This window comes from Carassius auratus, chromosome 45 (genome assembly GCF_003368295.1).
Source record: "Carassius auratus strain Wakin chromosome 45, ASM336829v1, whole genome shotgun sequence".
Taxonomy (NCBI): Eukaryota; Metazoa; Chordata; class Actinopteri; order Cypriniformes; family Cyprinidae; genus Carassius; species Carassius auratus.
The window spans coordinates 13,560,319-13,588,276 of record NC_039287.1 but is presented as its reverse complement, the minus strand read 5'-3'; the positions used below and the strand labels follow the sequence as shown (position 1 = coordinate 13,588,276).

The window sequence follows — 27,958 nt, the reverse complement described above, 5'->3', positions numbered from 1 at the left end:
AGTAAATATATAATGTCTTAAAGGCAGCAACATCCCAATTTCCTCAACTTAGACTGACCTTTCTGCGTCTATTTTCAGATTCTTCGCTATTCATCTTCTGCAGTTCCTGAAACAAATTACAAATTCATATTGTAATGCAGACAGAAAGATTACACAATGTCATCAGAGGATGTCTGTTATAAAGTTTACCCTACATACTTTGGCTTGATCTGCTATCAAAGACTGATTATATTCATCATCCTGCTCCTCACGCATCCTCCGCCATTCACTTAAAGATTCCTGGCAATCTTTTGATATAGGAATTAAGAAATATTAAAAGACACTCCTAAGAGCATCTACCATAAAACCTGTACCAAATAAATGTGGATGATCCACAAGACCACTCTCTTCTTCAGTTTGATGAACATATACAACAAGTAGCAAATTTTTATTTATATATTTTTTTAGAAAAATAAGAAGCATTTTGAAATGCTAATATTGTGAACCTACAAACTGAAGTTATGGCAGAAGAAAATGTTTGATTGTAGCACAAGCTCTTAATGTAAACTTGAAATTTACCATGTCCGTTTTTTCATCTGTTAAATCGATGAACAGCTGGTCAGTATTTTCCTCAGTGGGAGACTGGTTGATGAGTGAATCACTGTCTGAAGTCTGTGCATTTAGGTGTTCGTTCTCTAATGTTGGTGGCAGGTGATTGGAACATTCAGTCCTAGGCCTTCAAAAACATGAAATTAAATTTTTTTTCCCTAATAAGAAACTGAATATTAAATCAAGATTATGACCAGTCAATGTTCTCCATACCTGCAGCTCTCAATGTGAACCTTAAGTTCATTGAAATTGAACTGTTTTTCACAGGTAAGACATCTCTCCATTGGCCCAAGCATGGGAGATTCACAGACAACCTTAAATTAAAAAGCAATCTCAGAATTTTAGATAACTGTAAATGAAAATAAAACAAATAAACTTACATTACGATAAAAAAACATGTGTTGCCTAAAATGTAATAAGCATAGAATTTAGCAAATAAGTAATTTACTGTAGTATTAAAAAAAAAAAAAACTTACAGAACTGGACAGTTCTATGTCTTTTTGCATAGGACGTATGTAGATGACAGCATGTCCCATATTTTCTTTTAGAGCCTTAATTGTGTACCCTGTGTTTGGGCAAGGCAACACCACCAGATTCCTAGATCGGGTCATGCCTGATGTTTTTAAAATCTCAAATCCCCCACAGTCACCAAGTTTTGGATATGTCGTTAGAATGTAGTTTTTGAAATCTTCTGCATTGTTTTCATCGCCTGTAAAAAGGAAAAGATAAAGCAACATTTTTTTAGAACTTTGGTTTAAAAACTTTTGTCTATAAAACAAAAACTTACACTAGAGCCCTGCACGGGCCTCAAATCTAGGCCCGAGCCCAGCCCTGGCCCGAGACGCTCAGGCCCTAGCCCGACCCCTGTCCGACAGCTCATCAGAATTATCAGCCCGAGTCCGGCCCGAGCCCGTGTTTTTATTTATTTATTTTATTACACAGCGGAAGCCTGTCCTATTTGCAGCAATTAAAAAAGGGGTCAGTTTTGTGTTATGTTTCTTTTCATTTCGTTATCAAGTTAGTTTAGAAAAATGTTTGAAGCATTTAAAAAAAAAAAAAAGACGATTAACGTTAAACAGCCGAGCCGACAGCAAGTAGCCTAAAACATATTTAATCAATTAAGCCTCTCAAATTAACGCTAATACTTTACTTGGCTACAATAAAATCCATAGATATAAAACACTTCAAGCATATCACACATACAGTTAGTTTAATAAATGTTTATTAAACCACAGTGAGTAAAATAAAATAAAAAAATTGAAATACTGAGGCAGGCTCGCAACAGCGCTCACAAACGAAATGAGAAATGAATCTAAACAAATTAAATTAATTAAAAACAAACTTGCAGGTTATCTTACCTCAAAAATGCACCACAGAACATGTCCATTCTTTTTTCCATTAGTTCCAACAGTTAAATGAAAATAAAGTCCAGTCAAATGAAAAGTTAGAACAGTCTCTTACAGAGCATCGTGGAGAAAAAGAATAGCCTCCAGAGTGGAAGGTTTTAACCCCGTCCTCTTCTCTTCTATCACTGCTGCCGGGACATTAAACACAGAGCGAGCCAGTCTTGACAGTAGCGGTAGCAGGGTCTCGTGCTGTTTCCACCATAGCAGCACATCTCGTCCATCACCTTCCGTGTTGTGATTGAGGCGCATATATTGCTGTAAATCATCGTCGTCATCCTCGTCCTGCTCCACAATGTTTTCAGACTCGGCCAGCACTCTCTTTGCTGCATGGCCCGCAGCAACAGGTGCAGACACAGAAATGCATGCTCGCCGCTACATGACTCATCATTTTATAATTATTAGTTGGCCAACTAGGCTATTATTAATACATTCATTTAGAGGCATGTAATAGCTACTACTACAATAAGTGGATATGAGTGAAGTATAATCGTGGGTCACGCTGACGGAAAAGCGTGCGTGCGCGTGTGTGAGACTGTCATGTCAGTATGTCAGTTTAATTATAACGGGTTGAATTATCAGATTATGGAAGTTATGAGGTTATGAAATGTCTTTCTATAATTGTTTTTCTATCGTCGACGTCAACTTCTATTTTATTTCTTTTGTTAGTGTGTAAAAATATAAATAGAAGGATAACCCAAAAAGGCCTGAGGCCCGGCCTGCATGTTAGCTATAATGTGAAAATTGGCCCGAAGCCCGGCCCGAGGGGCATAAATAAGTCGGGGCCCGTCGGGCTCGGGCTGAAATGCAGGGCTCTAACTTACACAATACCCACCAAAAAATGTAACCTTTTTCTCTCCAAGTCCTGTAGCTTCCAGTTCCTCCCTTTCAAACTTTGTTGGTGCAACACTTTGTGTCATTCTACTTAAGCAGCAGAAAACTCTTGTGAAGCTACTGCGAGGTCTTGTAGAACGACTACGACGACTTAAAGGTCTCCTGCTGGCTTCTGCTCCATAGCTTGCGAAAAGTCTATTTACTTCAACTGTAAATTTGAAAACAAATGTCAAATGTAAACAACCCATAACAATGACATTTTAAAAATGCTTTTAAACTGCAGCTATTTTGAAAAATAAAGTTGAAAAAACATATGACAGAAGTTTTTGTACTATAGCATTTGTATATATAGACCTTAATAGACCAACATAGATATCCGACAGGAATTTGAGAGACTACAGCTGCATCTGAAAATACTCCCCATCTCCTATATCAGTGTTTCAGTGTTGGCCCTTCATTTTCAGGACCTCCGCAATTCGACTGGGCATGCTCCAAATCCTGACTGATAGCAACCCATTCTTTCATAATCACTTCTTGGAGTTTGTCAGAATTAGTGGGTTTTTGTTTGTCCACCTGCCTCTTGAGGATTGATTACAACTTCTCAATGGGATTAAGATCTGGGGAGTTTCCAGGCCATGTACCCAAAATTTCAACATTCTGGTCCCCGAAACCACTTAGTTATCACTTTTGCCTTATGGCATGGTGCTCACTTTCTTTAACAGAATCAGCGGTTAAAGAAAGTGGTGGTTGCTGATGCTCATTTAAAGGTGATCTAAGCGATGTTGGGTGATGTCACTTCTTGTTGACGTTCAAAGTATTGTCAAACAAAACTCTAGCTAGACCCTCCCCTCCTCCTCATCCACGCACTAACCCCCCAAACCCCACCCTTAAATCCTTCTCGGTTATTGGCTAGAACAGTTTGCCATGTTTCGTGGTGCAGATTAGCCCAGTTTGTTTTGTTTTTCTTGCCCCTTGTGGAGCATGGGCTGTCAACTTTTTTACAGGGTGTTCACGGGACAGGCAGCTAGCAAATACTGAGAAGTTTGCGGTGACAAAATGTTTTGGCCTAAAAAACACACAATATCGCTTAGAGCTCCTTTAATTGACAGTACATATTGTACAGGATAGTCCAGGACTTCTGTGGTTTGTTTTATTTAATCAAATGAAATTAAATACTTTCAAAATATTTTATAGATAAGTGTAGTTTTCTTAAATCCCCTTTATTACATTTAGAAGGGTGTCACGTGATAATATTCGTGACGTAATTCTCTAAATTGTCACATACTATATTTAATAATAAACTGAATCCCCAATAAAGTCATTTTTGGTTTTCGGTTTTAACAGAGCAATATAAATAGTGAATAAACGCGACCCATTATACCAGCAATCACTGACCTGCTAAAATCTTGATTTATAACTGTGACATGATCTGAAAAAAAAAAAAAAAAAAAAAAAGAAAAAAAAAAAATTCACCATACACCAAGGTTAAAGAGCGGCTATATATTTTTTTAAATATTAAAGCACAGCGCAGCATCGAAACAAACGACAAATGAATCAGCTGGGGGCAATGTACAGCTTCTGCCAAAACACCGACGAGACGATCAACACAGAGACGATCCTGTACTGGGAGAGCAAGACCGATATTGGCGATATTTTTCAACTGGATATAAAGCGAAGGCTTACGCAAAAAATAAAGTCACAAAAGTGCTTCGTCAGCAACACTGGTTTTATGCACGCCTGTGTGTGTGAGACTAGGCCAGGATGAGGCAGGTGTCTGACTAAAATAATACCTCAGTTACACCGTGCGCGGCGCGACAAATGCCTCGTTTCAAAATGGGTAATGTTATTTATCACATGTCAAATTATATGTAATATTGGCATAAGTCATATGTGAACAAACACATTATCATACAGACGAACTACAAAATCTGAGAAAAGAGATAAGCAACTTTTCTTACCGTCCACGGCGTTATGTCCTCCTGGAGTTGGTCGGTCTGGGACATGAGAATTTGAACCACTATCCACATCATTGGCTAGTTTTCTTAAAATATTTGCAATGTCTGCCATTTGTATGTTTTGCACAACAATGATCACCACAGTGCCAATCAGTCATTACCCTCAATCAGCGCCTCAGAAGCCCACAGAAGTAAATAAAGCGGGATAAAGCCTTCATCTCGAACTGTCCAGTGACAGTTGGCGCTTCAAATTGAGGCGACAGTTGATTGGTTGCTCCCACGTGTGTACTGTCCAATGGCATTTTTTAACTCGATTGACAAATGGATAAAAAAAAGCTTTTGGCAAAACCGCAAAGAAAAGCATCTGGCAAATAGAGAGAGAAAAGGAATGCCAAAATGCTTTTTAAAAAAAAAGCAATTTAACTTGTGAATTTAAATTATTTATTAATGTACTTTTTATTGTTTTATTAATCCACGTTTAAAAACATGAAATACATAAACAGTTTAAATGTGTCTATTTATTCATATATTTAAAATGTTTTTTTTTTATTCATTGTTTTATGGTATTATTAAAATACATTTTAAAACATGAATAAAATAAACAACTTTAAAAATGTCTATTAATTTGTCCATTTAAAAGTGATTTATTTATATACATTTTTATGTTTGAATTATTAAATTGATAAATTGATTCTTCATTTTATTTTTAAGTGGCACTCCTGGTCCTCCATAGTTAAGAGGTTTCTTGCAACGCTCTTAATGAAATCCCTTACCTCAGGGATTTTTTCTCCCTCAGGGAAACCCTCACTTAAGGAGTTTCATGCAACCGGGCACAGAGCTTTAAATGTGAAGTAAAACTGCAGTTAAGAGTCACCAGATCTACAGTAATCTGAGCAGCTGAAGCTGACTGCTGAAATAACAGAAATAAATCAAACTCAGTCATTTATCTTTAAAGACACAAGTTTTTAATTACATGTCTCATTAACTCACACATGACACCAGAGTAATTCTCTCCATATTCATTTCTGGAGATACACTAATATTCTCCACTGTAATAATGCTGCATGTCTGAGTCACTGATTCATACTCCTTTATTTCATCACATAGATTCACCACTGCATACACCTGCTGTGGAGGATGTACTGCAAAAATATTGTTTATCAATTAACAAAAGTTATCCAAAAATATGACTGAAACATGTGACACTGAGCTAGACAGTAATAGAGACGAGACTGTGTCCCTCTTCTGACTGACTGCAGTAGAGTTCAGCATTGACCAGAGATAAACCTCTGTTCATTCTCAATATGAACTTTTGTAGACATGTTCAGGAATAAATTAAGCTGGGAAAGCTGTTTGTGGAGTTGTTTAATCATCCTCTGCTGAGGTATTATCAGATTTAATATATAGTTGATCTCATCGAAGGCTGGAAGTCAGTCGCAGTTGTTTCTCTTTCATTCAGTGATTCTTCTTGTTAACAGCAGGTGTTCATCACTAATGCTCAATCAGCACTTCATTATGTCATTAACTTCTTTACACTCAAGTACAGACTTCTATAAACACCAAGAATTTTGCAGAGTATGAAGCGACAGTCTGCTTTATCACTTCTTCAGCACACTTCCTCTTATCAGTTACTGAATACATGACACTCTTCACACATCATGTTTGACCTTAGCTAAATTTACAGCATCTAGATAGTCATTTTAGATACAGTCATTTTAGTGCAGGAGGAAGAGTGAGTGTCGAATAATACTAATGTTGAGCTATTTTCCTAATATTATTGTGTGTAAATATGTCATTTTGTAACATGTAAAATATGTATATGTGAATATGTTAATATCTATATGATGATATTTTGTAGTGTATATGGGTTAAAATGTAACAAAATTTTATTTTAATAGCGATCTGAAAAGAGGAAGTCATATACACCTAGCTTGAGTGCGAGAAAATCAACTTCTGTTGAAAAAAGTCAGATCTTAACTGCAAGTCAGTGGTCATTTTTTCAAATATATATATCTATTTGAGTCTTTGTGCCCTATCGTACCCCCGTGCAATGCGATGTAAGGCACAGCACAAGTGTGTTTGCTAGTTTCAGTTCGGCACCGTTTGCATTTTCCCGTCCAGCACAACATCGTTTAATTAGCAAATTAATTTGTGCCCATTTGTGCGCCCATGGGCATGCTGGTCTAAAAAAAGAGGTGTATTCAGGCACATTGCTGGTGCATTGCTATTTTAAGGAGCTGAAAATTTAAAGAGCGCTTTGGTAGAAGATGCGCCTCTGGGCGGATCCACAGTGTGCGTTAACTTTGTGTAACCAAGGTTACCAGTGGAATAACAAAAAAAATATTATTAATATAACAATATAATAATGGGAGTGTTATCAAAAAGTATCGAAATTTAGTATATTTAAAAAAAAAGAAAAATATTACTTTCATACAAACATATATTTTCATTTGGGAAATACTATGACCAATGGTGGTGAGTTTTGAACTTGAGACGAGCCAATACGAGCGCAGAATCTGGCGCCGAGGAAGAATTGATTTCCAGGTTACACACGAGGTATATGCGTGAAGTTAAGAAGCAACTCTCTCTAGTGATGGGAAGTTCGGATCATTTTACCGACTCTGACTTTTGAGTCTCGTTCAGCAAAATGAACGAATCTTTTTTTCGAGTCATTTCGTTCATTTTAGCAAAATGTTATTAAAATATTAAGTGCTACCTCCCCATCACATCTAGTACTTACGCAAACGTTGATCACACTACAAACAATACAAAACTAAAATGCTATAAGATACAGAAAAAATACTAATTCTTTACCTGGGTCTTCAGTCTGTGATTAGCTCATCTCACTTCTTATCTGACAAGAAGTCTTCGGGTTTAAGTCATTCCTTAATCACATGACAAACCCATACGCAAAACCAACGCGGTCTTGAGCCGGAAAGAGAATTGATTAGTTCATCTCATGAGTCTTTCGGGTCTCGGGTCGAGTTTGACTCGTTCCTTAATCACGTGACAGCCCCATGCGCTATTTCTGACATTTCTGTCACTGTGTTTTTGTTACTATTTGTTGAGGATCTGTGGTTTGTTATTATTTCATAAATAAATAAAACCCTGTTATAAATACAATTTTGATTAATTTGTCTTCTTGACTGTCTATCGGTAAATAAACACTAGGCTATATAATAATATAATAATCCAAGCTTACAATAAAAAGTATTTATAGACTAGTTTGTTCATTTTTACTCCAATTTTGAGTTTGCTGGTATAATAATTGCTTTTCCTAGGCAGACTTGACATATTGGTGTAATATATGTATAAGAAGATTTCTCAAAAAAGGACATAATGACATACATTAAAAGCAAATAACATTTTGAATTTGAATTATTAATTTTAGTTTAAGACATTAAGGTTATGATAACTTCAGCTTTAACAGTTTTAACCCAGCTCAGAGTGAGGCGTTTCAGATCCTGGTGCGACTGCCAATGCAGGGGCCATGTTTTGGGAAGACTTTGACGAGAGGGTAGCAAGCTTGAGGCCTTCTGCTACCTCTTCTAAGACCTCAGATGCTATGATGGCCAACCTTGCAGAGCCACTCTTACCCCGCACATCAGACCCTCTGGCCTGGTGGAGGAGATGTTCACCAGTATACACAAGCCTTTCTGAAGTCACAAAGACAAGACTTTGCATTGTGGCCACATCCGTGCCATCTGAATTTTTTTTTCTAAAACTGGGCAGATTATCTCAGACAGAAGAACTCACAGACTCAGCCCATCCAAGGTCAGGGAGCTTGTTGTTTTTTTTAATAATGTAAACATGCCTTAAAGCAAGTCCTAAAAATATAGCCACAAATATAGATTTAAATTAACTTCAAATATAGTTTAAATTAACTTCAAATATAGTTTAAATTAACTTCAAATATAGTTATTTATTTTAAAGCTTATTTATTTTTATTTATTTAGAAAAAGACTAGCTTGTTGTGCAATATTTTTGTTGTTGTGATTTTAAAAGGTAATTTGTTATTGTTATAAGGCTCCGTAGCTTTAGTATCTCTTAATTTTCATTTATTTTTTATTCAAATGGTTTAAAATTATTTTGGGAATAGCTTGTTGTGCAATATTTAGTTTTTCTTTTTTTTATATTGTACTTTTAAAGTTCATTTGTTAAGGTTATTAGACCCTGTGGCTTTATTATCTTTTAAATTTAATTTTTAATTATTTAAATTTTTATTATTTTAATTTATTTTGGAATAGTTGTCCTCTTTGTTACAAAGCTTTTCTGTAATAAACAATAAACAACTATTCAAAAGTATGTACAGTGTTTTTAATGTTTATAAAGTGTCATATGTTACAAAAGTATGGTTTACACAGACAATCTGATTTAATAACTGCACAACTAAACAAAAACAAACAAACAGACAGAAAAAAAGATCAACATTTTAAGCATAACCAACTCTTTATTTCCACATTCAGTGTTATGGAAAAGTACCACCATGACAGAAATTAAAAACAACAATTTGAAACCAGAAATGCATCAAGTTACTGTAAGAGTAAATAATACTAATAATAAATAAGTACTACGCACCCATTTTGTAAGGAAAGTTGTAAATGAATTAATTACTCTAGCCAATGTTGTCACATCACAGTACAAAAGAACGAAAAACCCGAAGAACCGAAAGATTAACTATTCAATTATCTGCATTCTTTTACCATCAGTGTCTATGGTTTTAGCGTATGGGTCTGTCACGTGATTAAGGAACGACTCGACCCAAAGACTCATGAGATGAACTAATCAATTCTCTTTCCGGCTCATATTGCATTGGGTTTAACATATTGGGCTGTCACGTGATTGAGGAACGAGTCAAAAACCCGATAGACTCGAACTATGAACTAATCAATTCTCTTTCCGGCTCAGACTGCATTGGGTAAGCGTATGGCGCTGTCACGTGATTGAGGAACGAGTCAAAAACCCGATAGACCCGAACTATGAACTAATCAATTCTCTTTCCGGCTCAAGACTGCATTGACTGACAGGTGAATTACTACTACTAGAACAGAACCCATAGAATAATGCGCATGCGCGACTGAACGAATCACTCCCCGAGACGACTCGTTCTTCCCGAGTCACATTAAAGATTCGTTCAAAATGAATGAATCGTTCAAGAACGACACATCACTAATCTTACAGTGTCATATCTGGACACCGCCACATTGTGTCACATGCTTCCTGCACACTTCCTGGTAGTTATCTGGCCAAAACAGCACTGAAACACCTCTGTACACACGAAATATCTGAATAATAAACCCGCGATTACGATAGTAAAGCTTGGTATGAGAATTTATTGAGATCTGGGGCGTTTTTATAAAAAAAATAAAAAATGTACATCGGAAATGCTAACTTGTGCAGCGATGAAAAAGGCTACAAATAACATATTTTTACAACAGTAAACGACCAAATTCCACCCCTGATCGCTAAAGGAAGTTATTATAAACACTCGATCGGCGTTTAAAGTGAGTTTTGAGTAAAAGTGTACTAATAATATTACAAATTGTCTGATGTAGCTTGATGCTAACGTTAGCTCCGATGCTACTAATAGCAGGTGCTTTTCTTCTTCATAATGCATTTTTGTCACAATAATTCACGTAAGGTCGTAGGAAAATGTTTTGTTGTATTTTTATAGTAAGACTTTTGATAAATAAGGGCTAAATGCAAAGAGAGACTGAAGTGAGATCGCTGCTTTGTTGCTTTGTAAAGCCTGAAAAACCACAATCAATGCTAATAAAGGTGGAATAAAAACAAAAGAATAATGATAAAAGAATAATGCGGATAATGTGTCATACCTGGCGGAGGTGTGAAAGACTCGTTTGGTGAGAACAATACAATCATGAAACGGGCAGTTTTCACAGCCAAACACACACAAAATTCACAGAAGAGTTTACATGTGAGATCTCACAGAGATGACAAGGGCCATAAATCAATCTGATTTGCCTTCTCTAAAAAACACACATGACATGGCCTTAGAAAATATTTCATAAAATTCGCAGTTTTACAGATTAGATTATGAAATTTCTAATGAAGTTTTGAAAGACTTGTGGCTTTAGCTACACTCTATTTCTAAACTCATATCTTACATCAACACATTTTTAAAAACATTAAAAAATGTTTTTAATATTTTTATTTTTGAGCTTATATATCTCTATTATCATAACAGTCTGAGTGATTCTGATTCCTGAACAGTAAACTTTAAAGTGTCAGCTTTGTGAACAAAGGTTGAATATGTATCTAATCAGAAAGAATCATGAGCAAAAACCAAAAAAGGAGGTGCCTAGAAAGGGGTTAAAAAAATAAATAAAAATAAACATGCAGCAAACGAAAATAGGTGATTGATCCGTTAAAATGAAACCAATACACGACTCATATATTTTTTTTCCTCTGACAAGCTTAATTTATTTTTTAGTGTGTTTAAAAAATAAAGAAAACATTCAGCAAATGAAAATAGGCGATTAATCCGTTAAAATGTGTTACTCTTGGTTAACAGTACTAATTATAATTATTTTACTTCAGAACAGAGCCTGGGACTAATCTAGGTTATCCATGTTTTTTTTTCTTCTTTTCCTTTCTTTCATTGCATCTGAAAACGACTTTGTTCATTACATTCACTTCACGCGATCTGGCGCAGATCAGCCTCCCGCAAAGCTCAGCTGTGGACAATTTAAAAATGTTTGATATAAAGCAGTGGTTCTCAACCCGCGGCCCGTCACGAATTCTAATGCGGTCTGCACAACATGCTGAAAAAAAAATACATTTTATCGTTTACATCAATTAAAAAAAAAATTATGCTACTAATGAAATATAAGCTATATCCTAATGTTTTTAAGTGATTTTTTTCTTCTTCATATATTATTTTCAGACATGAGCACTGGCATAAGCATATGAACACATACAAGCGCGCACTTTGGCAGAATTCAATTCAAATAGTCATTAACAGCCATTAGGTAAATTGCCTGTAAGGTAAAATTGCGCATCAGAATGGACACATTTGTTTTTTAACCCCTTACTAGTAACCCCCCTTTTTTGGCATGGAGACCGAAATTACATACCCAAAATAAAAAGGTTTCTGTTCATGATTCTTTCTGACTAGATACATAATCAACATATGTTCACAAAGCTGACACTTTAAAGTTTACTGTTCAGGAATCAGAATCACTCAGACTGTTATGATAATAGAGATATATAAGCTCAAACATAAAAACAAAAATAAAAATATAAAAAACATATGTTTTAAATGTATTTAAAAAATTGTTGATGTAGGATATGAGTTTGAAAACACAGTGTAGCTAAGGCCACAAGTCTTCCAAACCTTCATAAAAAATTTCATAATCGAATCTGTAAAACGGTGAATTTTATGAAATATTTTCTAAGGCCATTTCATGTGTGTTTTTAGAGAAGGCTAATCAGATTGATTTATGGCCCTTGTCATCTCTGTGAGATCTCACATGTAAACTCTCCTGTGTATTTTGTGTTTGTTTGGCTGTGAAAACTGCCCGATTAATCCCTATCTGTTATTCCATTGTTCTCACCAAACGAGTCTTTCACACCTCCGCCAGGTATGACACATTATCCGCATTATTCTTTTATCATTATTCTTTTGTTTTTATTCCACCTTTATTAGCCTTGATTGTGGTTTTTCAGGCTTTACAAAGACACAAAGCAGCAATCTCACTTCAGTCTCTGTTTGCATTTAGCCCTTATTTATCAAAAGTCTTACTATAAAAATACAACAAAACATTTTCTTACGACCTTACGTGAATTATTGAGACAAAAATGCATTATGAAGAAGAAAAGCACCTGCTATTAGTAGCATTGGCGCTAACGTTAGCATCAAGCTACATCTGACAATTTATGAAATTATTAGTACACTTTTACTAAAAACTCACTTTAAACCCCGATCGAGTGTTTATAATAATTTCCTTTAGCGATCAGGGGTGGAATTTGGTCGTTTACTGTTGTCAAAATATGTTATTTGTAGCCTTTTTTATCGCTGCACAAGTTAGCATTTCCGATGTACATTTTCGATTTTTTTTATAAAAACGCCCCAGATCTCAAGAAATTCTCATACCAAGCTTTACTATCGTAATCGCGGGTTTATTGTTCGGATATTTTGTGTGTACAGAGGTTTTTCAGTGTTGTTTTGGCCAGATAACTACCAGGAAGTGTGCAGGAAGCATGTGACACGATGGGGCGGTGTCCAGATATTACACTCTCAGATTGACTTTTGGGAAGGCCCAATCAGAGTCTGAGTCACACACAGCACGAGCTGCCGGCACAGCAAACACATACACAGATCGCTGGGAGAGGCTGTTTATCATCTGATCGCGTAAATCCGTGGAAAATTAATAGAAATGACGATTCTGTCTGAAGAAATATGAAGTAAACATCAGTAAATATATCCATATATCTCCGCAGATATGCATCTTTGGTCTGTAAATCCTTATTGACGCTGTTCAGTGAGTCTATGTGAACACAAATAAACCGCTCTTGACGTGACTGAATATGACTGAGAGGTGAATTTCTATTCAAAATGTGGCATAATACGGATTTATTATTTTGCACTCCTGACATAAATCACTAAATATCTGTCACTGCAACAATGTTTTATCAAAATATTGGTCAAATATCGAAGCTAGAGTCTTTAAACTTTCAATTGATGCATAGTTTGTCCAGATGAAGTAAGACAGTGATGTTTAATGTGCTGTGAAAGTGAAACAATAATAAACTGGGGCCGTCAGCGATGTTTGCACGCAAAGGGGTTAAGGGAGAAAAAAAAAGAAATTCAAAAAATGCCAGCGAATGAACATGTACAAACTGTCAACAGTCGCAGTATCAGTATTGAAGGAGAAGTGCTGGATTTTCGTTTTTTTTTTTTGCCCTGCAACTAACTCACTTGAAGAAGTTCAGATAAATGGAAACACCATACACTATGTAACAATCCTTAATTGAAGAAATGTGGCAAATATCTCAAGTAAAAAATATGTGTTTATTCTTTAGGAAAACAAGGGAAAAAATAAGGGACAATCCGAATATTTGTTTTGCTTTACCTATTTATGTAAGCCACAATTATTCAAATAATAATAATAATAATAAAATAATGTCATTAAAAAATACCATTGGCCTGAGTAATTTTGACCGTTATAGAATTGTGACTTTAAAGATTAGTCATTTAGGTGGTAAAAATACTGTGAAATTAATAATGGCATGGATTTTAGAGCATAACAACTGAAGGTTTATGAAACATTAGCCAATAAAGCATTTTTTTAAACAACGGAACTTAAAGTTGTGAACTAAAATATTATTTCAACCATACAGCATGTGAATAAATAAAATTCATAATTTTCATAACATTTCATTATTTATAAAATGCATAATGTTTCTGGTGTTTGGCTATGTACTTCAATATAATGAGCTCCAAGTTTAAGAATAGTCTTAAACTTGCTAAATCTTGCCTTGCTAAATGTAGGGCTCATGATCAATAAGTTTGCCTCAATCTGATTCAGTAAAGTCAAACCGCAGACAGTGAAGCCTCGGAGACCCGCGCGCTGTGAGGCGGGAACAGAGGACTCCGCTTGGTCTTAAAGCCTCCCGCAAACATCCACCATCACAAATAACAATGATTTTCGTAAAATAATGATTAATTATTAATTGATGATTTGTTATTATCATTATGGTCTTGTGAAAATAATAATATGGGCTGCGAGAAAATTATGAAGTGTAGTGCAGGCATGTTTCAGCCCAGTAACACACCGTTCCTCAGAGCCAAAACACAGACCGAATTCTGTTCAGCTGGAGGGAGTTGGGTTTTGGATAGTTATTCATGGCTTGTGGGGTCGAAGTTAAAGGTGTGAATTGCTTTTCATATGGACAGTGTCTTATGAGGCTTTCACTTGCTGAACCGGTTTATATAGGTCTGTCGTTTGGTTATATTCACAGTGCTGCTCTCTCCGACGAGAGAAATACAATACATTCACACATTACACTATTCCTTTTCGTTTAAAAACATTTCAAGCTTTCTGTAGATATATTTTTAATGTACCTATGTGAGAAAAAAATTATCATTATCATTATCATGAAAAATTAAAGTGATGAGACGGCGCTTCCCTGTCATTAATGCACATTAATAATTTTTGCACAAACACTTGAATATGAGCTTCTTATCACGAGTAAAATTCATGCCAACACCCAACATATTTAGCTTGATCAGAAAGTTGACTGCAAGAGTCGAGCGGGATGTTAAGAGTTTGTCTGTTTCTTTTACTGATTATTTTCGGGTTAAAGCATGATTTAAACAGATTCACACTCAATCGCTTTCGCAATAATGCATTCAAACAAATGTAATCTTACAAGTCAGTGTTGGGAAAGTTCACTTTCTACATGAGCTAGTTCAAAGTTTAATTCACAAATTTTAAAATGAACTAGTTCATAGTTATTTTTTTCCATATGTTGCTGCGAGCTATTATTTTTCAAAATTATTGCAACAGCCCATATAGAATCACAGACAGCAATTATTTTATCAGTTTTAACAATGAAGCTATGCGTCAGATTTCATCTTCATATCCAATTTTGAATCCTTATCCAACCAGGGTTTACATTAGCATTGAGGGGACAGCATTTCCCCATTGTTGCTTTAATGCTTTGTCTCCCACTCTCACCGACCTTGTCATAAAATTATTTTAAATGATCATACGCCTTCTTTCTACATGCTGCTGTCGCCTCGATGCCTTTTTTATTTTATTTTTTTTGATGACGCGTCACGCATGCGGCGGATGGTGTTGCCAGATTGGGTGTTTTTCCGCTACATATTAAGACCCGTTTACGGTGTGTTTCAGCCGTTTTTTTCGCCTGGAAGGCTCTATATAAATCTGGCACCCTATTGAACGAAGTTAACCTGAGAGAGTTACAGCCACCAGAATGAACGAGTTGACAGTAACGTTCATCGGGCATTAATACAGCACGTTCAGTTCACGTTCGCCCAAAATATGAACGAGTTCATGAACTATCGTTCAATGAACGCGTTCAGGCACAACACTGCTTACAGTGCTACATTATCAGCATGCTATCTGATTTTGAAATCTTGAAGAAGTTAATCGATCTGTTTAGATAAAATAACTGACAAAGATGTTATTTTCATCACAAACAAAATTTTCACAGCAGAAAGCAGCAATTAAAGATGTAGCTAATGCTTACAATGTTATTACCCAGATAGCATACATATCCGGGCCTCATCTGGGCCAACTATGGCACATCTGGCTCAGTTCTGGCAGCGGCAGAGGTTATATGGGCCATCTCTGGCCCACACACATCAAGCCGGTTTTAGTTTGAGTTGTGGCATGCTGTTTCTGGGCCAGATCTGGCCCGTGTGCAACAAACCGGCTTTAATTTGAGTCGTGGCTTGCTGTGTGTGGGCCAGATCTGGCCCGTGTGTGACAAACCGGTTTTAGGTTGAGTTCTGGCTTGTTGTATGTGGGCCAGATCTGGCCCGTGTGCAACAAACCGGCTTTAGTTTGAGTCGTGGCTTGCTGTGTGTGGGCCAGATCTGGCCCGTGTGCGACAAACCGGCTTTAGTTTGAGTCGTGGCTTGCTGTGTGTGGGCCAGATTTGGCCTGTGTGCGACTAACCGATTGTTGTGTGTGGGCCAGATATGATATTTAGTATGATATTAATTCATGGTTATTAAGTTTTAAAATGTAAAGGAAGAAGGCTGACTTTTTTTTTCTTTTCCCTTCTGTCTAAGATCTGATAAAGAATCATTTGATTAAGTCATCCTTTCTTTTTCATAATCCAACAGATTTGTCTGTCTAATTAAGATAATATTCTGTTCTTTAACTTTGACACTGAACTTGAGGAATTCTAAGTAATAGCAGACAGTCATTCTGGTCATTCATTAGTAATCAGTAACCTATATATGAATAGCGTATTCTAGATTGCCAAGGGCATGTTGTTTATATGTTAATTTATATATTGGATAATGATGGAAATAAACTAGGATACTGACATTTGCAATGTAGCCTTATGAAGAGCAGCAATCAATAAGATCAAAAGTAATCAGAAAAAAAAAATTCAGTCACCTGCAACATCTGCAAATCAGTCAATACTTTTTTTGGACTGTAGTTTGCACATGCACACAGATTATCTGTTGTCTTTGTGGGGACTCTCAATAGACATCTTTAAAGGTGCAGTCTGTAAGAATGTCTGTTAGCTAGTGGTGGAAATAGGTACTGCAGTCCAAATTCAAGTTATGGGAGATTGTTGTTAACCCCGCACCCTTCTCCTCAGACTCGACCCTCATGCAGGTTGCCAGTTTAACCCTTTCGAGTCGATTAACGCATATATGCGTTTTGAGTCATTTTCTCCTGATAACCCCGAAAAGAACTTAAATTACACTCTCAGTTTTAATCGTACAGATAAGAGCAATACATCAATCGAATCTGTAAAGGGTCTAGTTTTTTTTGGATACAGACATAATAACAAAGAACCTTTGTGCACTCATAAATTAAAGATAACAAACAAAGTGCGCTGTCTGCAGTCTTTGTCTCCGCTGATCGTCATGTACAAACACGTCATTAAAATGAACTGTAACTCCGTGAATACTCAACGAAGAGACATGAGAGAGATATCTATAGAAAGCCTAAAATGTCAACTTTTAAACTAAACAAGTGCTGCCAAATATTCTGAGATAAAGTAATCCATATGAAAACAACGCGATGTCTATTTTTCATATCTCCGCTCATTATATCTAATGTGACCACGCCCCCGCGCTGAACGCGCTATTCAGATTCAAACTGAAGCGCGCGGCTTGAATACGCCCACACAGAAGAAAAAGCAGCGAGACTATTCTTCAAGTTTTTATTTTATTTTACTGTTTGCTTCGCGATGAGAGGAATAAGACATAATTCACCCCAAAAAGATGTGATGTGGTTGAGGATTTGAGAAATGGATTTCCTCAGAAAAAAGAATGAAGCGCTTTATTCAGCAGAGATCATAAACATGAGTAAGTCTCTTTTTATTTATTTGTACTAGTTTTCACATAAAGTGTAAACATTTTACTAGTCAGACTTTTTCCAAATACTTTTTCCAAACTATAATTCCTGACTAAATGTATAATCAAGTGAAACATTAAGTTTAAATAACAATATACAATACTATACCATTCAAAAGCTTGATGTAAATAATATAAATGTGACAAATAGAGATAACTCTAACAAATGTAAAAACAATGTTCTTTCGATTTATTCCCCCTAAAAAAACCTGAAAAATATTCTCAGCTCTTTTCAACATTAATAATAATAATAATGATAATAATAAATGGGGTTTATTTGGTAGAAAATAAGATTGTTAAAAGGATTTCTGAAGGATTGTGTGACTGGAGTAATGATGCCAAAAAATGTGTTTGAAAGTAAGCTTTGATTGTCCCTAATAAACTGTTTAACTGCTCCCCCAAGTGGATATTAAATTATGTTGTGGGATAATTAAATATATTCTTAATAAACTACAAACATAAAATTATATACTTTTATTTTGTTCTCACATTCTTTCTTGTAAGTCCTCCCTCAGAGTGGCACAGTTGAATGGGAGGCTCATTATGCAGCTCATTATGCAGGGCTTTGTCTTCTCAGGTGTAAATCACAATGATATTCATGATAGTTGACGCCTACTCGCATATGACTTTTACCAACAAAAAGTGTTTTAGAAAATTTAAATCAATATATTGTTTTCTGTGAATGAGTAAACAAGATGATTTTCACATAATTTAGAAAGAAAAATTCTAGGCTACAAGCTCCAGTTCTCAACTTTTCCGGCAACCAATTTTATGTATGTGTTTTATTGCCTTATTCAAGTGACTTAACATTTTTAGTTTTTCACTAACCATGCATAACATTTTTTTTCTCAAAAATACAATCATGTACATGCATGCATTTCAAATATTATTATAGCCCAGTTTGTGCTGATTACAGTGATATTAGACTTTACCCATTTAGATATTTATAAGAAACTGAAAAAAGCACAAATATCAGGGCATGACAAAACTTCTCCAGGCCCCAAAAATACCCTTAGACTCCAGAGGGTTAAGGTCACACAACAGGAATGAGTGCAACTGACAATGGAAGCTGAGGAGACTTACTCATAAGTTGATGAGTTGATTTATCCATGTTATTATATGCTCTTGTTTATACCCTAACAATGACCTGGGGGTCTGCCAGCGTTTTTTTGGGGAGCACTAAGTCAGCGGCTTGATACGATTGGACCTAAACCGGGAACTTCCGCCAATAGCTTTATGAATTATGAATAGGTTCCTCCAGCGCGAAAGCCCCTAATGACGTTTGTATACCAGTTAAAGGCAGCAATGTACTAATCTGTGCATCATGTGCAGAAAAAGAACAGAAGAACAAATAACAACCTTTAAAGGTTAGAGCATCGACACAGACTTTGCTTAAAGGGACACTTCAGCCAAAATGCATTAAGCTTTGTATTGTTAGAAACCCAGTCATATTTTTGAATGCTCCTGTATTATTCCCTAATTTGCCCATGAGAAGGTAGAAATAAGGATTTCATTGTTCCAGTTCCTGCTTATAATGACATAAAATCATAATTTTGCGTCATTCTAAGCAGGAAGTCCCATGAGACTTTAAAATGGAACTTTATGACAAAAAGATTGCCGACCCCTGTTGTTTAACAATTTTAAAATAGTTTGCAATGTCATTAATTTGTGTGTGTATTTGTAAATGTGATGAATGGAACCTTTTTTAATCAATTTCTAATGTATGTGTAAAGTGCTTAAGTGGAGAAAAACATATTTTAAGGAAATCAGTTTGCATTGTTTTAACAAGATGTTAAATACAACTGAAATTGCAAGTTGCAGGAAATATTACATCATTTAGCTCAACTTACACCACTAAATATGCATTTGTTACAGCATTATATTCTTCCATTTTACTAAGTTAAAGGCTATCACTTTGCATGATTTTTTGAGGGAGCTTAACAAATTGCAATTTACTGTGTAAAAGAGTTTGAAAGCACAGAATAAAATAAAAAATTGGGAGATGGGCTTATTGACAAACAAAAACAAAGTTAAATACAAATAGGCTGAATGTAAAAATTGATTGTGTGAACGGACATTAACCAACAACACAGCATGTTCTTCCCATAAATTCCATGACTTTCTTCTGTTATGTACAAAATTGAAAAATTACCATCAATATTATCTGATTTTTACAGGCAATCCCTCTTGGCATGGTATTTGATGTTCAAGCACAACTTTTCACCTCATAAATATTTTATTTGGAATAACTGTAATATTTTATATGTAATATGTAACTGTCTATATTTTTTCAGAATTGGTTTGATAAAAATATCTTGTTAGTCAATTAATCAATTCTCAAGGGTTGTTGTTTTCATATAAGGAGTTTTTATATCACTTTCAATTTCCTGTTTCTCCCAAAGAATTTTCAATAGTTATGGGTTCAATCCCATCAGGTGCTCTTGAGAGGAACTCAACCTCTAGTCTCTGTGAGTTTGGTCAATACTCCTGTTGGCAAATTGTGCTTTGCTTCTCCCTGTAAAAACAATCTATCAGTCCGTTCACTTTTTTCAGCAAAACATTGTTACTTTACCATCTGTGACCACTTACTGGAATAATGCAGTTGGTAATATATGTTGGAAAAAAGTTTAGATGCTTCCACATCTTTTCTTTAACCAATAAAGTAAAATAGATTTCTTCTAAAATAATTCATAAATACTGCTCTGCAAGTCACTACCTCAAAAAGTTCAAAAAGGATATTTACTCCAGTTGTTCTTTCTGTGACAACTCTGACGAAACTGTAGTTCATATTCTTTCTTTTATTTTTTTTTTATTTTCCATTTACCAATATGTTCTGGCAAGATTAGGATTTATTAGGTCTGAAATGTATAATGAATGTGTGTTGGAAGGATGGCTTTGTAGGTTATAATCAATCTGAAAAAGGTCATTTTTAAGTAATTGATCTGATCTTGTTACTAGCAAAGTTTCATATTCATAAATCTAAATATTTAAATATGAAACTTACTTTTTCTTACATTTTTGAAAGAACTTGAAAAATATGTCTTTTCAATTAAGTTGTCTGAGAGCAAAAAGGCCTTAAAACATTATCTTTTTGTAATTATTTTCCTTTTTTCAGTGTCATGTAATTCTCATATGATTTATCAATATGTTTAATTTACATGATTCCCAGTTTGTGATTTTAATTTTATTTATTTTTGTTCTCTGTTATTATCTGTAGCTATATTGTTTTAAGCATAAAATAATAATATAAAAAAAATCCCTCCTAAGCGCATCAAAAAGTGGCCTCACACACTACTTCACTCCGCATAGTTCCACCTTGTGGAATAATAGAGCCATATTAATTAACAGAAAGACACTATTTAAACAAGAATGGTACGATAAAAATGTTCTATACGTTACGGACTTGATGGATAAAAATGGCAGTCTGTTGCAGTTTAATTCCTTTGTCGATAAGTTTAATTTGAAATGCTCTTATAGAGAATTTAACCAAATCAGTAGAGCTATTCCACTTGCCTTAAAATTCATGATTAAAAATATCCTCACAAATTCAAATGTGACTGTTAAACTTCCTGAATTAAAAATTGGTGAATTGGAATTTGGAGAAAGAAAATGTAATAACAAAATACTTGGAAGTGTGTTTAAAGAAAAATTATTCTATGATATCAAAAAGCCAACAAAAATAAAGATAACAGATAATCAAGTTACATTAACAAAGACTAGTTGTAGCTATCTTAAATGGCCAATTTTAACCAAAGTAAAAGAAATTCAGTTCAAATTAATAAATAATATTTATCCTGCTGCTGAAACCCTAAGGAAAAGGTTTAATTTTGAAGTTAATCTGTGTGTTTTTTGTATGACAGAACACGAAACAATTGAACACCTTTTTTTCTCTTGTTCAGTCACAATGGGGTTTTGGAAGGATGTTTATCGATGGTTAAATATTGGGATCAATAACTCTTTGTTTAACAAATTTCAAGTGATGATATATATGGATGGTATGTCAAAAAAGGTATCTAAAATGGTGAACATTATTTTCATGATGGGAAAGTATCATATACACAAAAATAAGTGGAATAACAGCAAGCCCAACATAAACTGTTTTAAGAACGAAATTAAAAATTATATAGCATCTCTAAAGGTGTTATCGGAAGAAAACCAGTCCATAAACGAGTTATATGAAACAATGTCAGAGTCTCTTGCTCTTTGAGTTTACAGTCCTATGTTCTTAAACACGCTTGAAGCATTTATGTTGTTTTGTCAGCCCCTGTAATTATTTGTATTTTATTTGTATTTGTATTTTTTATTTTTCTTACTTGATATGATGTGAGTTTGTACTGTTTTAAATGCGAGCACATCTTTATTTATTTTTTTTTTCCTCAAACGAGTTGTTGATGTAAATTTAAGTTCAAGTTTATATGACATATTGTACTATTTGAAAAATTTAATAAAAAAAATAAATAAAAAAAGTGGCCTCACAAAATGGCGATTTTACCCATCAGCCACCGAGGCGCTAGAGGCGACACGCGAAGCTCTATTAACCAAACACAGCAGTTTTATTATTATTAATAATTGAATGCCAGTATGATTTAATGAGGTATGCTTGGTGATGTATAAATATTAGAATATATAAACTTTGCTGCCAGACTCACGTGCACGGAAACAAAGCCCGCGAAAAAGCGGAAGTCTGGCCAATCAGAGGCAGCGCGTGCAAAGCCCGCGAAAAAGCGGAAGTCTGGCCAGTCAGAGCCAGCGCTTGCACACTACTGTCTACTCCCTGCTGGAAGGACTGATAATTACTTGAGGTAAGTACTTTAATTATTCGATATACTTCTCAAATTATAACTACAATTATCAATGACATTTAAAAACATGAACTAAGTAAATTATACAATCTATTAATAGAGGCAAACAGCCTATTGCTGTTAAATCTGTTACGTCACTGGTGCATGCGCATGTCTTTCATGTTAACGCTTGGCCCTACTTATTAATAATAATTACAATAAAGTATGTAAAAAAACTAGGAACATCCTCACAGATGCGAAAGGGGACTGAATTCGATAAGTTATTCCTGAGGCGCTGCCACTTCTTTTAGACCGCATGTGAACACTGCTCAAGCACCCACAGAAATGGCCGAACGCTCACGGGAAAATACGATATTCTCTTTTAACCTCACAGCGGTTCTCGGCGCGTGTGTGGCTGAAAAATTAATATATGTGCCCATGTTATTGTTATATCTTCCTGAGAAGTTTTCCATTGTAGCTTAAATTATTTTTTAGGCCATTTTGTCCTGTAACGTTAAAAAATCAGGACTCTTCAGAGATAACCAAATGTTTGGCGTTTTCATCATGACAACCCCCCCCCCCCCCATCCTGACTGACATTAACTGGATGATTAAATCCAGCTATCTTATAGAAATATGATTTGATAAATCAATATTTATGAGATATTATAAAACTGTTGTCAATTAATTGGTTATATTTTTTGTAATAGCCATTTCATGTTTCCCCAAAACACATTACTGATCAAATTAAAGACAATGAAAATATACATAACGCATATAATGGAAAACCAAATTTTTGTCCATGTTTACAAATAAAGATATGTGTGTGTATATATAAAAAACACATTATCAAAACTTGTTTTCCCTTATGGGTCTCAGAAGGATATTGGATCAGGTCTTACAATTGCAGCAACCTTAAAGGGATAGTTCACCCAGAAATTAAAATTCTGTCATTTACTCACCCTCAAGTTGTTCCAAACCTGTATGAGTTTCTTTGTTCTGCTGAACACAAAGGAAGATATTTGGAAGAATGTTTGTAATCAAAAGATCTTGGTCCCCATTGACTTCCATTGTTGGAAAAAAAAATACTATGGTAGTCAATGGGGACCGAGATCTGTTTGGTTACAAACATTCTTCCAAATATCTTCATCTGTGTTCAGCAGAACAAAGAAACTCATTCAGGTTTGGAACAACTTGAGTTGTGAGTAAATGATGACAGAATTTTCATTTTTTTGGTGAACTAAAAACATGGTGCTGTCTTTCATTAATGTTAATTAAACAACCAAAGTAAACACCGGTATTCTATGAACTGCTATACAGTCTAGCATAACAAGAATTTCTCCTTCAATAAGCAAAAAAGACCCAGCAGTGTTCATGACTCAGGCAGTTTGTTCTTCGGTTAATTGTGGCCAACACACCACTAAAAGAAAGATAAACAAGGGAGAAATACAACATTATCAATAACTACACAGAATTCTCAATCAAAAGAAATGAAAACACAATTCCAACAGCTTCCCTTTCACCCTCGTGCGTCTTTTCCGCTGTTAAAAGACAATCTCCGTGACCAGGCACCATGTGCGCTGACGGCACGTCCAGTTAGGGTGGAACAACCTATGAGAAATGGGACAGGAGGGGAGACAGTGGACACAATGGAGGGAGAGAAACGCACACACCCCCTTCGTTTTTCTTTTCTTTTTTTCTGCATTCCAAGTAATATCAATCAGCAGCTGGGTTTTTTTGATTACGTAATAACTCAAAGTTCACTGAAAGTGTGTGTGTATGTGTGTATATATATATATATATATAATTGATGAAAAATTAAATCTGTTCAGTATCTGGTCAGTCATGTTTTTTATTTTTCTCCATTTTGCTTTTGTGTCAACAGCAGCTAAATGACCCCCAAAAGCTCTTTTAAGAGCTCTTTCAACCATTAAGCATCTTTATCCATGCAAGTATATTTTTGAGACACCTCAGTTAGCATTTGGGCTTATATTCTTTAAAGCTACATCATCAGCTTGAGATGTTTCCCTTATTTGCACTTTATTTTAGCTGTCCATGTTAATGTTTATTTAATCTGCCTTTACCAGTTCCAAATTGTGACTGATTGAAAATTATCTGAAAAGATTAGAAACATGGGCATAATTAATGCAGTTTATCATGTTACCATAATATTTTGCTAGTCAATAAATTAAAATCAATATGATCTTTTTTTGTTTTTTACCACAATTTGATTAATCAATTCATTTCTTTGACTACTGCACGTCTATAAATACAGACCTAGGTCATATTTGATATTACAGGAGTCTTCTTATTTTACCCAAACAGATCATTGTGATTGTGGTGAGCAGGGCGAGGCTGAGAATGAGAGAACGGAGGCTGGTGAGTGATTGATAATGAGCAACGTACAGGTGTCACTCATCAGTAATCACACTGGCCTCCAGCTATTTTCTCAAAGCCCTCAGCCTCGGCCTGCTCGCCACAGTCATCCTTTGCTGTAAGATGTTTTTAAGCACATTCTTAGTTTCACTTTAGATGTATTTTATATATTCATATTAGATTAATTTGCAGCATACACCTCATTCAACATTTTGGACTACTGTAGTAGTTACCTGTTTGGGGTGGGCGATATCTCGATTTAAAATATATCGAGATATTTTTTAAACACTATATGGATTTTGACATATCGTATATATCGATATATTGTTTATATTTAATTCTGATTTCGCCACTTTGTCTTATCTGTGCTGTGCTTGCCCCCGCTCGCTCAGCCCCGCCTGTTCGGACGACTGCCATGAATGCCGAAAGTTGGTGCCAACCAAAGCTTCTAGCGCAGCATGTGTTTTCCGCGTGGCTCGAGACCGCCTCTGAGACGTGCGTCTCACGCAGCCAGTCTGCAAGCTCTAACCTATTAACATGGGAGCCGAATTTAAAATGGACACGCCACGCAGCTGAGACACTTGCGACACACAGCCAGTGTGGTTTTTGAAGAATGGGGTGCACCCAAACACTGCAGTGTGCTTTACTTTTCTTCGTAAATAAATCTTGTAGCAGAGTTACAGCAAGGGTTTTTCGGTGGTGGAAATCCATTGCTGAAATTTCCTTGTTGTATGCAACGTCGGACGCCTCAGGAGCGAAACTGCCCGAGCGCTTTGAAAAGAAGGAGAAAGCGACGTGCCTTTTCCATGCGTTTTTTAGGTGCGACATGTGAACGGGCCTCTAAGGATCCCGGCCACAAACCCACTAGCTCTCGCAACACTCCACACACTACAAACACTACACAGATAACAAGATAAAGAAGGCAATATGTATTATTTATTTTATTTTACAGTTAAATTGTTTATGTAATAAAGGATTTTTTTATCTTAAATGTCGCAGAAGCACTTTGTTCCTACATGAACTGCCTACCTCTTTGCACTTCAGTAAAAAAACGACTTTGGCCTTTTTTTTTTGCAGTAGTTTTTGAGGGGTTATTTTTCCTGTAAAGATATCGAGATTATATATCGTATATCAAGATATATTTTTTGCTCCATATTGCCCAGCCCTATTACCTGTAATATATTCTTTTTATTGTTTCTTTTTTTTTTAGATTTTGCATCCTCTTTTCTTTTTTTTCTCTTCTAACCATCCCTTATTTCAACCAAGGTAAGTTCTCTTTTTTTAAGCATCACTTAATAAAGGTGTTGTTTGAAGTTATTTTCTCCTTTAGTGTTATAATCCCTAATTAATTTATTATATTAAACAGAACTTTTAACGAGGTGAATTAGACAGATGATATGGTATACCTGTGTTTTAACACAAAAGGTCTTTAGATTTCCACTTCTAGAATGAATGCTTAATTCGTGGTTATTATTTTTAATGAAAACAACTCAACAATAAAAGTACAATGCTAAATTTGCTTACTGTATTTCTAACATTAAAGGGATACTTCAGGATTTGGCATTTAAGCTTTGTATTAGTAGAAAACCTGTAGTATTTTCAAATTACTCTGCTTTCCACTCTCATATCCTCCTATTGTTTTTTTAATTTTTATTTTTTTTGTCCAGAGGCTAAAGACTACAGCCAATAGCCCATAGGAGGTGGGATCTCACTCACAGCATGTGCACAGTGTACTGTACACTGATAGTGTCAGCTATCTTTTATTTGGAAGCTAAGCTAACAGGCTCTTGTGCTGTGGAGTAGTAGGAGGAAGTATTAGGTAGAGCTGTAGTCAAGTCCAGCTTTGTCGAGTCCAAGTCAAGTCCAAGTCCAGGACTAGTCGAGACCGAGTCAAGACCGAGTCCAAAGAGGTTCGAGTCCAAGTCAAGTCCAAGTCCAAAATTTTCGAGTCCAAGTCAAGACCGAGTCCAAATGAGAGAAAAAAGGGTCTTCTTCAAAACCACACATTAACACCTAACTACTGATAATGTATGTGATGCGAGAGACAGCATATCTCTTATTCTAAGAAAATAATTTGACTTTATTATTTATAATGATCAAAAGCATGTGCAAAGTAAAAACTCTGTAGGACAGGGGTCTCCAATGTCCTGAAAAGTTTAGCTCCAACTGGCCTTAACACACCTGGAAGATTAGTGTGTCTAGTAAGAGCTTGATTAGCTGGTTCAAGTGTGTATAATTAGAGTTAAAGCTAACAGGGGCGTTTCACAAGATCCCGGGCCCTATGCTTAGGCAGTCCTGATTGGCCCCCATGCCCCCCACTCATGAAAATATCCAGGTAAAATAAAATATATTTCAGATTCATACTTTTCAAGGGCCCTCTCTTCCTTTGGGGCCTGGTAATCAAACTGGTTTTACCCCCAGTCCGACCCTGGGAGCTAAACTATAAAGGACACTGGCCCTCTAGAACAGAGTTTGGAGCTGTAAGGTCAAATTATTTGTATGTACTTTATTTTCATTTTATTTACTTTATAATGCTGCTTTTGCTGACATGTCTGTGGTCAAAAATGTATATGACTGATGCCTTGGCACAGTGCACAGACACAAGCAAAGCTCGGGATGTGACAAATGCGCGCAGCAAAGCTAGAAGGCATACAGTAGGTTTGGCTCTACTGGGCATGCGCACATAAATACAGCGATATTTTTGTCATACTGTGCTAGTGCTTGCATAGACTAGTCGAGCACTGTCGGAAACAATCGACTACTCCAGCATGTATTAACCATAATGCATACAAAGTGTTGGCAAGTACGATGTGAATTTTAGAATTACAATATTGCGTGGAGCTGTTACTATATGACCTATGTTACATGTAAAAATAAAATATGTAATGTAATAATTAGGGTTGTGCCTGAAGCCGAATACCTTATTCGGAATGGC

General features: G+C 35.6%; 2 protein-coding genes across 5 annotated transcripts in view; both read right to left on the bottom strand.

Moving 5' to 3' along the window:
- The window catches only part of LOC113063326 (nesprin-2-like), a 603,140-nt gene that overhangs the window by 426,689 nt on the left and 148,493 nt on the right, over positions 1-27,958 (bottom strand). The window lies entirely within an intron of this gene.
- On the bottom strand, positions 76-5,055 carry LOC113063333 (uncharacterized). 4 transcript variants are annotated; one of them, XR_003278665.1, is made up of 7 exons: positions 4,784-5,055; positions 2,827-3,033; positions 1,065-1,297; positions 802-902; positions 559-715; positions 199-287; positions 76-106 (listed from the first exon to the last, which is right to left on the bottom strand). XR_003278665.1 is itself a non-coding variant. In XM_026233655.1 (6 exons), the coding sequence occupies exons 1-6, from the start codon at positions 4,890-4,892 to the stop codon at positions 270-272; spliced, it is 825 nt and encodes a 274-aa protein (XP_026089440.1). In that variant the 5' UTR covers positions 4,893-5,055; the 3' UTR covers positions 122-269. The 4 variants fall into 4 exon arrangements, 3 of the variants coding, with proteins under 3 accessions (XP_026089440.1, XP_026089439.1, XP_026089441.1); XM_026233655.1 differs by lacking the exon at positions 76-106 and having other exon boundaries at positions 122-287; XM_026233654.1 differs by lacking the exon at positions 76-106 and having other exon boundaries at positions 123-279.